This window comes from Ambystoma mexicanum, chromosome 9, assembly GCF_040938575.1.
Source record: "Ambystoma mexicanum isolate Mex_15411 chromosome 9, UKY_AmexF1_1, whole genome shotgun sequence".
Taxonomy (NCBI): domain Eukaryota; kingdom Metazoa; phylum Chordata; class Amphibia; order Caudata; family Ambystomatidae; genus Ambystoma; species Ambystoma mexicanum.
The window spans coordinates 710,946,384-710,961,061 of NC_090931.1; the positions used below are offsets into that span (position 1 = coordinate 710,946,384).

Below are 14,678 nucleotides of genomic sequence, written 5' to 3' on the forward strand. Positions count from 1 at the left end.
TTTGTCGTAAAAGCCTTAGTGAAAAGAGATGTTTTTTCAATCCAATAGTTTATATGGAATGTCAGGTCTGTGCAGCGTCGCACAAGTTTACAGGCTTAAAATTGTTTTTGTATGTTTTAGATGTTTTTTTTCCTATTCTCTGGTTTTAAAATAATCGCATTTTTTTTCAGTGCAGTTTTCAATACCAATTTGTTAGAAGCAGGATCCCCAACCAGATTGTGAATGAGGAAGAGCAAAGACTCAAAGTACCTGAATAACCATGTCAGTAATATTATTTTTCTTTTTTTTTCTCAAAGTATTCTGCAGATTTTCTTTCGATCTCAACAAACCAACGAAGCAGTGAATGTGTAAGCCGAAGTAGTGAGATCTCTTTGGATGATGACTGCACATTAAGGTAACAATGATTCTACAATAAAATGAATCTTAAATGCATATTGAAAGCGGACACAATGCCTGTATTTCAAACTGACTAAATTACATTGCTTTTTTGCATTTCTAATAGTGTAGTTCCTCAAACCATATGGGGACCACAAACCTCTGTACACAGAACATTTGGAAGACAATCAAACTATTTTGATTTGCAATAGGTCATTGTTGGGAGAAATCCCAGCCCCAAGTTTAGGAGTTGCTGTTGCCTTCCAAAACATCACTTGTATATCTTCTAGATTTCTTATTTCACAAAATGATTGCTGTAGTCTAGCAATCAAGGCTAGCCCTTCGGAAGATTGACTAGGATTGCTGAGGAATTATAAAGCTGTTGACGCGGGTGAAAAATACTCATTATGCTCTTGCCTGCCATAGGTCTAATGCCCTCCATGTAGATCTCAAATTATCTGCAACAGTCGTGGCTAGCAGGTTAACAGCCTTGATCCTAAACCTAGTAGATCAATTTTGATTTCTTACAGGGAGATGAGCACTCAATGTCTGAATGGTAGTTGATTTGATTGATATAGCACATAGGTATAGGTGTAGAGGGCCAAGTGGAGCATTTTGTGGTGGTGCTAAAGATTTTTTGGTAGGTTTTATTTATTATTTTGTTGTTGTTGCAATAATGCTCATTTATAAGCCTCCCACAACTTAGTTCAGGCAATGGCTTTATTCGAGTCATTTCCTTAACCAGGGGCACCAATCCTGGTTGTCCGCTGTCTTCAGACCTTTTTGCCCTTACGGTTGAGCCCCTGACACAAGCCTTTCGGAAAATGTAGAAATTGCTGGCATAGTCTACTCTGCGGGCATACAAGGCAGCTTAATTTGCTGATGACCATCTCCTTTTGATGTCTTGTCCCAAGGCATCTACCCTAGCACCAATGTAAAATGCTTGTGTAGTTTGAAAAGATCTTCTGGTTTTAAAATATATTTCGACAAACTTGAGGTGCTGACTGCACCATGTCTCCATCTCACGGTTAAATTGATAACCCCCACAACACTCTGGATCTTTGCAACCAGCTTGAAAATACATGGTGGGGAGTAAATCCTGTTTAATATGATCCGTGGGCTTCATGCTGAACATCAACTGCTCCTTTCCAAGATTAGGGAAGGTCTCTGCTCCTGGAAACACCTGGCTGCTTCCTGTTTTGGGAGAATTATTGTAGTAAAAAGGAAACGCCTCCTGATGACTTTACAAACCTTGAAATTGGATATCATGAGTTTTATTTGTTGGGAAGAAGGTGCTCTTTTTCTTATATTGTCAGGAACGTGGTCTTGCGCGGAGGTAGCATGTACACCTGCCTCCCTGTTGGGTCTTGGTGCCTGGAGTATTTACAACACAGGCCTCCGAGACCCGCCGGGGAAAGCGGGTTAGGGTCTGCTGGTTTGGATAGGTAGGGGGAGTTGGGGAAATCGGGTTGAGGGATAGGTAGAGGTTGTGGATGGGGAAGAGGTTGTTAGGAAGGAGGAGTATGAGGCCCTCCTGGGGTTTGAGTTTACTGGTGTGCTGCCCACACTTTTTACACACAAGCACTTTGTCTGGCCCTATTGGTTTAATTGACCCAGATATGTTCTCTGGATTCTGGTGAGTAAGGCGCCGACTGTTCTTGCCATTATCTGCACAACAAAGTTCTACTTACTGTGCTTTCCAAATACTAACTGAACTTACAAGTGTCCTGAACCTTAAGAGATTACCCAATGGCTGGCAAACATAAATATTACCTGTTAAAGTCACAACCATACATTAACATTAGCAATAAAAACAAACAAGATGAATGCACTTAGCTTTGTATCGTGCGTGGTTGGATTCTGCCTTGAACCGATCAATGTTCTAGCTGGGCCATGTGATCGGCGGAACGCCGCTACAAGCAAATCAAAACATCAATGAGCTTATGTCAGAGGATCATAGTACAGCTTTACATAGTTTCACTAGCTCTACTCCAGTTGTCTACGACATGCAACATAGAGGGTTAAAGGGTTAATGGTGCCAGTGCCCCGACTCTATGCTGCAGGGTTCGGAGTCCAGCGTTAGCTTGAGGCTCAACGGTTAATGGTGCTGGTGCCCCGACTCTAATGCTGCAGACTTCCAGCGCCAGTGCGGGGCTCAGTACTCTGTGACTTTTAGTTTCACCCAACATGCAAGTTTCCCAGCACTATTAGTATGTGCGGTGTATAAGAGTAGAAATGCATTTATCTGTTGTCCTTAGCTGGGCCTGCAGTGTTCGCAGGCGGGGAGTGGCCCTGCGGTTGGCAGCCTGCAGGAACCAGCTGACGCAAGTCTTCTCCCTCCGATTGTCCGTAGCGCATTCGGGGATCCTCGTGCGTTCTGCTCGCATGCGCAGTCAAATGGGCGTCGTCCCGAGGATTCCCAGAGGCTCACAGGCACGCGAGCCTTCTGGGAAATGGAGTTTGTTGTCCTCTTCTACGCTCCTGAGGGCTTTTAGGCCCATAGAACTGGCTCCAAGCATTTCTGCCTGCATACAATACAAAGTAGGGTCCTATAATAAGGTTGTTTACATCTTACTTTACTTTTGCCACACCAATACCCTGCATTACTGGCATTAGCAACCTGGCACTTCACACTTGCCCCAACTGCTTGTGATGAGTTCCTGACATGTGTAATCATGGAGGATTGTCCGGACTTGGTGAACTACTTTAGTTAGCTCAGTTATGGGTCATGGGTAAATCTCTGAATCAGAAAACCTTAGTAGAGGAAGCCACTTTGACGTGTAATTTGGAATTAGCCAATAAGGCTGCTGGCCATATATGAACTACCTGCCATCAGAACCACCATCAATTTGGGGCAGGCTTACTAACCGGAGATCTCACTAATTCTCTCGTCCATTTTCTCCAATTCATGGGAACTCTCAATTCTCTCCAGTATACCAGTGGAGAGATGTTGAGAAGTGGATACACAGGGAGAGGTGGGAAGGGGGCTGGCTCCGCCGCACACATCTTCACACACTTCGTGTTCCCTGCTGTTTGTTTTGCGCTTTACCCTCTCTGGGTATGCTGTTCCTGTGCTGGTACCTTCACTCTGCTTCTGTTGTGCCTTCTAGGTCTTTTTTCCCCCCTCTCTAGGTCCCCACCCCTCCATCCGCTCTGTTTACTGTTGGTAATTATTTATTGTACTCTACCCATCTGCCTCCTCTGCCCTTTCCTCTGCATGCTCGCTCCCACCATTGATTCTGTATGCTTATGCTTCTTATTCCGTTCCCTACTGTGCCTCCCTCTGTGTCCTCCACCCCCCCCCGTTCCGCCAACCCCTGCAATGCCCCCACAAGGTGCATTCTTTGTGCCGTAGTTCTGTGCTGTGCTTACTCTCCACCTACAGCCCTCTATGGTGCTCTGTCACCAACCTTCTCGAACTGCTTTTCTATCGCCTATCTTATCCCTCTCACGACGTCTGGAAAGAAGTTGTTCAAGAAGGACATCCTGGTCTCCAATCCAGGCCTTCCCATCACTGACACCCATGTCAGTGCTTCCTCCAGACTCACTGACATCCTCTTGTCGTTCCTTTTCCCATCCTTTGGACCCTGCATATGGTCGCTATTTCTCCTATCTCTTCATCTCCCATTAATGGTGGCACAAGATGGGAGGTCCTCTTGGCCTCCTTCCTGTCTTTGTAAATAGTACTGTCTTGGTCTGGGGCACTCAGCCCAACCTCCTGCTCCTGAATAGACCTCTCCCACGTCTTGGCAACTTACTCCTTCCTCCTGCTATGCTATCTTTGGCCCCTCAGCCACCTTCCTCCTCTACCGCTCCAGCTCCTCTGCCACACACCCCCACCGCTGCGGCTCTCCCCTCGTACCTCTTTTTTGGGTCATCTGCCCCCTCCTACCTCTGCCGTCTCTTGGTCCGCTCTCTTCCGCTGGGTGTAACTCTCTCCTGTACACCACCCCCGGAAGTCTCGTGGCAAACTGGTCCATGTAGCTACTCTCAATGCTCCTCTGCTGTCAAACGCTCCTCTGATATCTGCCACCTCCTCCTCGAAGACCTTGATCTGGATGTTCTTGCTCTCACTGAGACTTGGTTCACGGCCAGCTCTGTCACGAGTTTTGACACTCCTTACTGGGGGTTACTAGATCCTCTCCGGACCCAGGACCAATCGGCCCGCAAATGGAGTGGCCCTGATCTTTCCTGAGTGGGTCCCTGGCTCTCATTCCCACCCAGGCTTACTCCTCCTTTGAATGACTGATCTGCAGGCTCTCTAACTCTCCTGACCTCTCTCTGACTTTGGCCACCATCTACAGGCCACCGGGCCAGATTGCGCTTTTTCCTCTCTGAATGGGCTGATCTCTCCTCTCCCCTTGCCTCTACCCCTAAGCTGCTCTTCCTCAGGATTTCAACATCCATTTGTACTCCTCTGACCACTCTGGGCCTTTCCACAACCTCTGTGACTCTCTCTCCCTCTATTGTTCTCTCTGGTCCGAGGTACTCAGCTGGACATACCTTGGTTGTGCTCATCCCCTCTGTAACCCTCTCACTGTTAGGGAGAACTCTAAAAAATGTGTTAATTCCCTCCACCTTAGAGACCCCCAGCAACTTTTCTGGATTTTGAGGACTTGATTTTTTACCTGGAGAGAATGAGACCTTTTTCCCACTCTCATGTATTTTAATGTGATTTTGTACACTGTTTCTTTTGGTTATGAAGTCTGACAAACTCCATAGGCATCAGTGGTTTCGTTTTGAACTACCAAGGTTTGCATTAACCGCAACCGTCTACAGACCTGGTAACGTTAACCGCGGGAGCCATAGTTTTCAAAATGGCGTCTAGCCATCTTTGTTAAAATGGTGCCCGGTCTTATTTATTCGCCAGGCCTTTGCAGGAAGGTCCTACTAGAGAGAGGAGCCCCTGCTAGGACGACTTCTCCCTTGAGTTGGTGGGACCAATCAATTCCAAAGTGAGCCACCTGGACACCCATCTCGGAGCTTGTTGAATTTCCTCAGTTGCTGCAGGAAACCGTATAGCCAGGGAGAGAGACACCAGACTTTGTGCGTTGCTTTTAAGCTGGCCTAAAGCTTTTTGAAAATCCTCGACTCCAAACTGCAGGACTGACCAAGCCCGAGCCCCCTCAGCAGAGTGCGGGACCCCAGAAGTGAGGAAAGTCCACCTTGACAGCCAGGAACCGCGCTTGTTGCTATTTGCTGAAACCGAGTAGTTGAATCGCGAAACAGCCACTGAAAGGGTTTGCCGGTTGCCAGCTTTGACAGTCCCAGTGGATTGCAGGAGTCCCCCGACGTCCTCCCTCTTGTCCCCACGACTGAGGCCCAGGAACCGTGAGATCTGCAGAGATGCACAGGAACAGAAGTCTTCAGCTGTATCTTTTTCTTCATCCTAAGGTACTGTAAAATAAAAACGTACCTCTTACCGTGGAAGTGGTTAAAATTTCTGCAACTCTCAAGTCTAATCAGCTTGTTGCCCTACATTTGTTTCTTCTTTTCATCAGACTCCTAAGAACTTGTTTAAAGAATATTCTATCTACTAGAAGTGCTTTATCCTATGCAAGACTTTTGCCCATTGACTTTGGCTTAGCCTATAGAATTGAATGACTCTTACAACATAATCTAAAAGTATTAGCCCTGCTTAGAAACATTTTTGATCTCGTGTTCTAATAACCTTTGCCTTTTACCTAACTTATTAAGAGTGTTCTGAATGCCAGCAGTAAGATATTAATGTCCCCTGCACCCTTATCATTGAAGTCCTGTGGGTGTAGGTTGTGTCTGTGGGCCATCCCAAAAGACAATATGACTGAGGGGGTGCCTAAACGCATCTCTACCGACCCACGGGTTGAGGGTGTCTCACCTACCGGGCCAAGGCCCGAGGAGTAGGGTAGGCCTTGTGATCCACACGCAAGAGTCTTGGACGAGTCCGAGCCCAGACGGCTGAGCACCACATCGCAGGCACGTGGCAAGCAGCTCGACAAAATGGCCGCCAGGCCAGAAAAAGGCACCTGTCCAACGCCATTCCAGGAATTCGGCGAAGAACGAGTGTCTGGGTGGGCCTGGCCTCAAACAGGTACGTGGCCTACCGTCTACCCCTCAGTTGCGCAGGGCGGCTTTCCTTGGCATCCATATGGACAAGATACGCAGCGGCTCCAGCAGCTCCCAGCTACCACGTCAGCATCCGCTGCCACCTCTTGGGCCAGCGAGGAGGTGCTCTTTCCTTGGCCTCATGAAGTCACCTCAGATGGGGGTTATCATGAGACGCCATCAGGGAAGTCATTCCTGCCATGCTAGCGGCACCACAGACTCCTCCATCGGGCCCCCAGGCCCTGGTGCAGCTGCCTTCTCCGGCTACACAGCCAACTCTGCTACCTCCGCCACCTCCTCAGCTTCCGGCTGCGGTCCCTGTACCCCAACCTCCGGCACCATCTACTCCTCCTCCACAGGATCCTGGAGATCTGCTGGATACAGACCAGGAGGATTGGGACACGCCATCCTCAGCCAGGGCCTTCCACGAACGTCTTGCTGGGCTGGCTGAGTGCCTGGACCTACCTCAACCCGAGGTTGAGCAGCCTGCAGAGGGGGTTCTGGCTGAAGTCCTCAAGCAACGCCCCTCTGCCGAATCGGGGATTCCTATGCAGACCAATGTAGTCCCTGGCCAAGAAGGGCTGGCTCAAACCCCACTCGGCCCAGCCGGTCAATCGTTGCCTGGACGCCAAGTACAGGCAGGTGGAGGGGGGGGGATACACTCTTGCTTTTGGCCCATTATCAGCCGCACTCTTCAGTGATCGCTGCAGCATCACTATATTACTCAGTCGTCCTCGGCCTCTTCCTCTGTGGCGTTGCTAGTCAAGGAGGAGAAGCTCTTGGAGACATATAGCAGGAAACTCTATTCCAACGCCTCTTTACATCTACGCCAGGCCGATGCCATGCTGGCTGCCTCCAACCAGAGATTATGGCGGGAAATTGCGGACTTCCTCCCGGAAATCCCCACCCAGAGCCAATCGCGCTTTAAGGCATGGATAGCTGAAGCCAAGCTGGTGGCGCATGACCTCATGGAATCCACAGTGGCTCATATCGATACCTCCGGCCGTGCCATCTGTATTGCCACGGATCCGAGAGGACAGCCTGGCTCATGGCAACAAAATTCAACCCGGATGTCCAGGAGTGCATTCTAGATCTACCGTTCGAGGCGGTATCGGGGGACCTCTTCGACTCCTCTGCGGACAAGGAGCTGGACAAAAAGAAAAACGGCTCTCAAATGGCAGTCTTTATCCATCCTTACAAAGACCACGCCCAAATCGTACACCCAAGCTCAGCAGCGCTTGGAAAGGACGTACATATGGATGGGTCCGCGGCTTCCAGGAACGCAAATCTAGGCAGCCGTCTCAAAGCCGGCGCAAGCATCAAAGGGGGGGGAGTAAGGGCTTTTTCCAGTCCCCCATCCTCAGTGGCAGCCTTTGAGGGAAAGAAGGAATGACACGCCCTTTCGGGCCCACGTGTCTCCGGTGGTGGGGGGGCAGGCTTGCTCTCATACACATTTCTGGCACCAGAATTTTGTGGAACCCTGGATCCTCTCCGTAGTATCCATGGGGTACTGCCTTCCTATCCCTCCATCCAGACCTAACATGGTGGTCCAGGGACTGCAACCTACGGACGGGAAAGCCCTTTCGGCCACCCTCCCCGCAGGCCACCCTGACCAGACTCCTAGCTCGAGGGCTGGGGAGCCACACTGGACGGTCTCTCAGTCCACGGCACCTGGACTCGACAGGAGTAGGAATACCACATCAACTGGATGGAGCTGAAAGCCATCTGGCTAGCGCTAGGAGCATTCCTACCGCTTCTCAGGGGCAAGGTTGTCCTAATCCAGACGGACAACTCGACCAGCATGTACTACGTCAACAAGCAGGGAGGCACCAGATCCCCTCCTCTGTGCAGACTGGCGATCAACATGTGGGAGTCTGCCCTGGAAAATGACATTTACCTCATGGCAGTCCACCTCCCGGGGGAATCCAACCTGGAAGCGGACAGGCTCAGCAGGCTGGGAGCGGACAATAACGAGTGGCAGCTAAACAACCTTGTTGTTCAGGAGTTCAACAGGTGGGGTCACCCCCACATGGATCTCTTTACCACCTGGCACAACAAGAAGTGTCCCCAGTTCGCATCTTGGCAGGGTCAGATCCCCGGCTCTCTGGGCGACGCATTTCACCTCTAGTGGACCGGCATGAAAGCCTACGCCTTTCCGATCCACAGGGTAATCTGCAAAATCAAGGAGTCTCGCCGACTCCTCGTTATTCTGATAGCTCCATGGTGGCTGGCCAGGCCATGGTTTTCAGAGCTACTCAGCCTCTCCGAGGTGCCCCCGATTCACCTTCCGACCGGCCCAGCATATCTTCTGGCACAGCAGGGGGGGTGGGCAGAGTCATCCACCCTGGCCCAGGGAAACTAGCTCTCACAGCGTGGTACCTGAGCAGGTAACTCTTCAGCACCTTAGCCTCTCGCAGGCCAATCTGGAGATCATACAGGGCGCCAGGAGCAAAGCCACCCGGGTCCAGTACAAAAGCAAATGGACCAGATTCTGCCACTGGGCAAACTCAAAGGGTATTGACCCCCTTCGCTTGCACTTTGAACGACGTGCCCTCTTTTTCGGTGCACGTCGCTCATTCAGGCGTGCAGGTGGACACCTGCTGCACATACCTTGCTGCCATTGGGGCTTACAGGAACTCTGAGGACGGCATTTTCTCCTCTTCCAACCCTATCTTCAAATATCTGACGGGTCTCGCTAGGCTCTACCCGCCCGTCAGGAGACCGCACCCTGTGTGGGACCTTAATATAGTCTTGGGCGCCCTGGCTGGTCACCATCAAGACAGCCTTACCTCAGCTCATAGAGTCTGCGAGATCCAGGCGCTGGTCGCCTCGGAATCGTATACCACTTTTCACAAAGACAACGTAGTCCTGCGGACGCACCCCTCATTTCTGCCCAAGGTTCTTTGCGTTCCACTTAAACGAGGAAATGGTCCTTCCTACATTTTTTCCCCGATTCCAAAGGACGAAGCACAGAGTGCTGCACTGCCTGGATGTCAGGCGTGCTTTGAAAATCTGGGTGTTAGTCTTAGCAATGCACGTAGGTGGTGTGAGGTATGGTTGCTTAGTTTACCATAATTAGCAAATGTCAAGTGTTTTTCGGTTTTACAGTGAAGTATAACGTCCCTTTAACAGTTTTTTTTTTTTACTGAATATATATATATATATATATCTAGGAGAGGGGCGGGCGCACTCCAGTTCCCTGCACAACCTTCTCAGCTACTGGTGTTCTCCGACCGGTTTCTGTGCTCTTACACGTCATCAGGGAGGCAGTCTTAACTTGCAGCTCACAGCAAGTGCAGGTGATAATGATCAATGATGATTTCTGCTGCAAGGGCTATATATATATATATATATATCTATCCAGCACCAATGAATGTTCATTCAAAATGTTAACGACCTTAGTGAAGTATGCCAAAAGTGACAGATTGAAAGCCCTGAAGGAAATTGAAGCCCTTGAGGCAAATGTTTACACAGGAGCAGAGTACAAAACAGCAAATGATCGAAAGGTACAAATGGGCAAGAATTTCAGTAAATACGAAGAAGAAATAAGAGAGAGAAAACAGAGAAAGTGTTACGCTCACCTGACTCCCACGGAGGCGCTGGCCTGGTTCGCGCTGCTGTGACCTCTTCTAAGGTGATGCGCAGGGTTCGGAAGACGGACTGGACCGGGCCCCCAAATCTGGCTTGTCTGGCTCGCAGAAGTATCCTTCTGTAGGCGAAAATAGGGGATTAACTGTCTGCGGGGTAATGCAATCGGCCTCCTACTTTCCCCTCTCACCCTCCTCGAAACCCTTCTGTGATTTCTCGTAGCGTCTCACCTTAGGGTCTGGAAGGACAAGCTCTCCATCCTGCTTCTGATGCAGGAGCGCGTTGGTATCCAGTTACTTCACTGGATTTTCGGATTGGTGAGAACCAAACTTGCTTGGCTTCCAGGTAAGTTTTTTGATAAGAGGTTCCCCTTTTGTCCATGCATTAATGTACTAATGCTAGTGTCTTTTTCCCCATAGGGGCCGGGGTACGGAATGCCGGGGAACAGGCACCGACCCGAGATGAGAGGTGAAATCCTTGTAGAAATCAGGTAAGTCTTTAATGAGCATTTTTTGGTAATGTCTTTTCAGTCGCTCATTAACGCTGATGTCTCTTTTTCCCCTTGGGGGCCGGGGTCCGGAAATGCCAGGATGCGGCGCGGACCCGAAATGAAGAGGGAATGAATCAACAGGTAAGTCTTAACATGGAGATTTAGCTTTCCTTATTCCCTTCTCTCTCACCTTTTGTTCTGGTCTTTTTCTCCCTAGGCGCTGGGGCGTGACTGCAAATCCGGATGATCGCTGCTGAACATGGAGGCGCCCTGTAAAGGTGAGTGGAATGCGGCGCTGCAGCAATCGACGCGATGAGCTTTTAAATTAGTCTTCCTTTTCAGGATTGTCGGCGAGGATGTCTAAAGGGCCCCTATATGGGGTTGCTGGGTCCTTCCTTGGGGACTGGATGTCCGCTTTCGGGGACGCCGGGCTTGAACCGGCTCCCCGGGAGCGGGCATCATGACAGAAAGTTCCTTCGTGACAAAGAGGACTATGCAAGTGGAAGAATATATACTTTCTCCAAAAAATATGACTCTATGAGAAAGGGAATACAAAGTCAAAAGAAAAATCCAATTCCGGCTATAGATTCAGAAACTGAGACAAGTGCAGGCTCATCAACCGATACCTCAAACTCAAGAAGTACCAATGAACCTCTTCCCAAACTGAATTTTTTTGAGCAAATGAAACTCCTACATCAAGTAGGGAAAAATATACAAGGCAGGAATCAGCCAAGGTACACAAGAGGAAGAACAGATGGGGAAGCAGAGGACAAGGCAAATCCAAAAAAGAGGACAGTCGGGAACCCGGCCGATGCGCTCTGGCAAGACCAAAAAACAGGAACAGTAATGACAACTCAAAATTCACAAGTTGTCAATCTATCAGAGAAGACATTAACTGATATGGAAATTAGAGTTTTGTCTAAAGGGCTATCTTTCTGTCCAACCTCCAACTTTGATTATGCCCAAAGCAGAGTGGACTTGCACTTGTTCATTAGAAAAATCAGACTGGCCAAATTTTTTGCCAGTATAAACACTGAAACATCCAGCAACACAAGAACCCTCTGAATTAACTATTAGAGACATACCAACACTATGTACTTTAACATCACTACAAGAAGATGATGAGGCCATGACAAGATCAAATCCGTCTGAATCAGAATGGAGTTCCAACATACCAGACAGTCTATCCACAAATATGCCAGCACCGAGTCACTTAAGGAGAAAATCGAAATGTATTCCTCCAACCAACAATATGGCACACAAGGATTTCTTTGAGGACCTAATCGATTTGAAAAAAATTGGCCTCCACAAATTACAAAATGAATCAAAATGTAACCTCAGAAGAGCGTGCAGCAATAAACAACTTGAAACAAGACAAATCAATTGTTATCCGCTCTTCGGACAAAGGAGGAAATATTGTAATTTTAAATACACATGATTACAAACGGGAGGCCATACATCAACTTAAACAAATCAACTATAAAAAGTTACCTGCAGATCCATATGGAATATACAAAACAGAATATGATCTAAAACTGTCATCATGGCATGCAATGGGACTATTAACTTCACAAGAAATGACATTCTTAGTAAAAGATTTTCCAATTTTACCAATCATACATTTTATACCGAAAATCCACAAGTGTATGAGAAGGCCACCGGCAGACCAATAGTGGCATCAATTGATTCCTTGCTTGAAAATGCATCCAAATATCTGGATCATTTTCTCTTCCCGTTTGTTCAAACATTGCCATCTTCTATCAAAGATACGTCAGACTTTCTTCAGCAAATTGACCAGATACCATGGAAGCCAGGATATCTACTTATAACACTAGATGTTGTTTCTTTATATACGTGCATTGAACATCAAGAAGGCATGGAAGCTGTCGGAAGATATTTATCCACTAGATTGCTAAGCTTCAGAGACCATTCACAGATGCTACTAGAAATGCTTCTCTTTTGTCTCACACACAATGCCCTCATGTTCGATGGGCAACACTATAAACAACTATGTGGGACTGCCATGGGTACAACAGTGGCACCCACATATGCCAACCTTTTCATGGGAAACTGGGAAGCAAAACTGTTTGCGGAAGAAAACATGCATATATATCAACAAAGTGGCCCTATGGCGTCGTTATATTGACGATCTATTTATAATATGGGAAGGCAGTGACACGGAATGGATGTGTTTCTTCAATGTTCTAAATACGCAAGACAGCAATCTCAAATTCACCGAGCAACACGATCCAACAGAAGTAGTATTTTTGGATATCAAAATTAAGGTAAAAAATGAAGTAATTACAACGGAAACCTATCGCAAGCCGACTAGTACCAACTCATTACTTCATGCGGAAAGTGCACACCCAACATGCCTAAAAAAACAGTATACCATACAGGGAATTTTTGAGAATGAAAAGAAATTGCAGTAAGAATAAAACATTTGAAGAAAATGCAATCATAACAGCGGCCAACTAAGAAGTGTACAATCAAGAGTGCATTTAATCAATGTGCCAAACAAACTCGCGAAGATATTCTAAGAAAAAATAAAGAAAAAAGCAAACTGAAATCACACGAAACGAAATCTGAAAATATACGGTTCATTACAACCTATAACAACGGAGCTAAAGGAATTCAGAAAATCCTCACCAAACATTGGTCTGTATTACAGAGAGATCCGCATATTAAAAAATGCATTCAGCCGAATGCCACTGACATTCAGAAAAGCAAAATCATTGCAATGCCAAGTCTCTTCGTAACCCCTAAACAATCTACAACTCAATGGCTGGCGAGTAATCAAGTCGGGTTTTACAAATGTACAAAATGCAAGGCCTGCAAATATGGGGTATCTCTTAAACATTATGTGCTTCCACGTACTCGAAGGAAAGTAACCATCACCAAACACATTACTTGCTCAACAAGTTATGTTATTTATGCAATTACGTGTGACTGTAACCTTTGGTATATTGGAAGCACTAAGCTGGAAGTGAGACTTTGTGTGCTGCAACACCTCCAAGCCATTAAGAATAAAGATCAATCTTACCCCCTCACAAAGCATTTTGAAGAAAAACACAATGGGGACATATATTCCTTAAAATACTAAGGAATAGACAAGATTTCCCCACACCTGAGAGGTGGTAATCGGGAACGAAAATTGAGACAAACGGAATGCAAATACATCATTGATTATCACACTAAGAACCCGGGAGGCCACAACAAAGATGAGGAACTCTACACTTTTGTGGGAACCTAGATTATCTTCGGAATAAGCTGCTGTAACTTAACTATTATCCCATGCTTGTAAATATGGAACTATAACATCTTGTTTCTTGAATATGATACTTTTTAAACATTTTCTTACCACACATTTTTTAATCACTTTTTTAACGTGCAAGGATCTTTCTTAACATATTGTAAAGTATGAAGTAATTACAGGTTTCGATTTTAACATTGACTAGTCCACTCTTAAATTGCCCTTTTGCCTCTTCCTTTGTTTGTTGCTTCGAGATTGAATAGTCATGGATTTATACAAATCCGGCATAGTCAAACATTGCCCACCCTTCAATGCCCAAATAATCAAAAAGTTGCCTAATGAGTTTGACCAAATATATTGTACGTTTTTATTTGATATTTTTAGAAACGGACTAAATCCATAGTGTTTTTCAGTGATATTTTTTACATGGGAATGCAATGCATTATGAAATACATGAATCCTATGTCATTGACTTTACAAGCACGATGCACTTTATTTAGATGGTTATAAACAATAACGTGTTCGATTTATATAAGCATTATGCACCTTATGAATATCTACAAATGGCAAAAATTATTCACTAATGAACCTAAATGGAGTCAAATGTAGAAATTATCGCGTGATTGTTAAATTATAAGCACCAGGCACTTTATCAAAGCATCACATATCCTAATAACATTAATAAGATCTCCATATGGGAAAACCACTCAACTGGTTATATTCAAATAGAATTCAGTGCAAACAAATGTTGTGGAACTGTGATTAAATTGTGAGTACTATGCATTATGCACTTTATTTAAGCACTAAGCACTTTAGTACTACTAATAAAACATGACCACCATTATGATCTAATTCAAATGAGCATGTAATATGCAAACAAAGGAACAA

General features: G+C 46.5%; 1 protein-coding gene across 4 annotated transcripts in view; it reads left to right on the top strand.

Moving 5' to 3' along the window:
* The window catches only part of SGO2 (shugoshin 2), a 437,789-nt gene that overhangs the window by 267,540 nt on the left and 155,571 nt on the right, over window positions 1–14,678 (top strand). For all 4 annotated transcript variants that reach the window (XM_069615600.1, XM_069615598.1, XM_069615601.1 and 1 more), the window contains exon 5: window positions 297–394. In XM_069615600.1, the coding sequence (XP_069471701.1) occupies window positions 297–394 (98 nt within the window). The remainder of the gene's footprint in view (window positions 1–296; window positions 395–14,678) is intronic.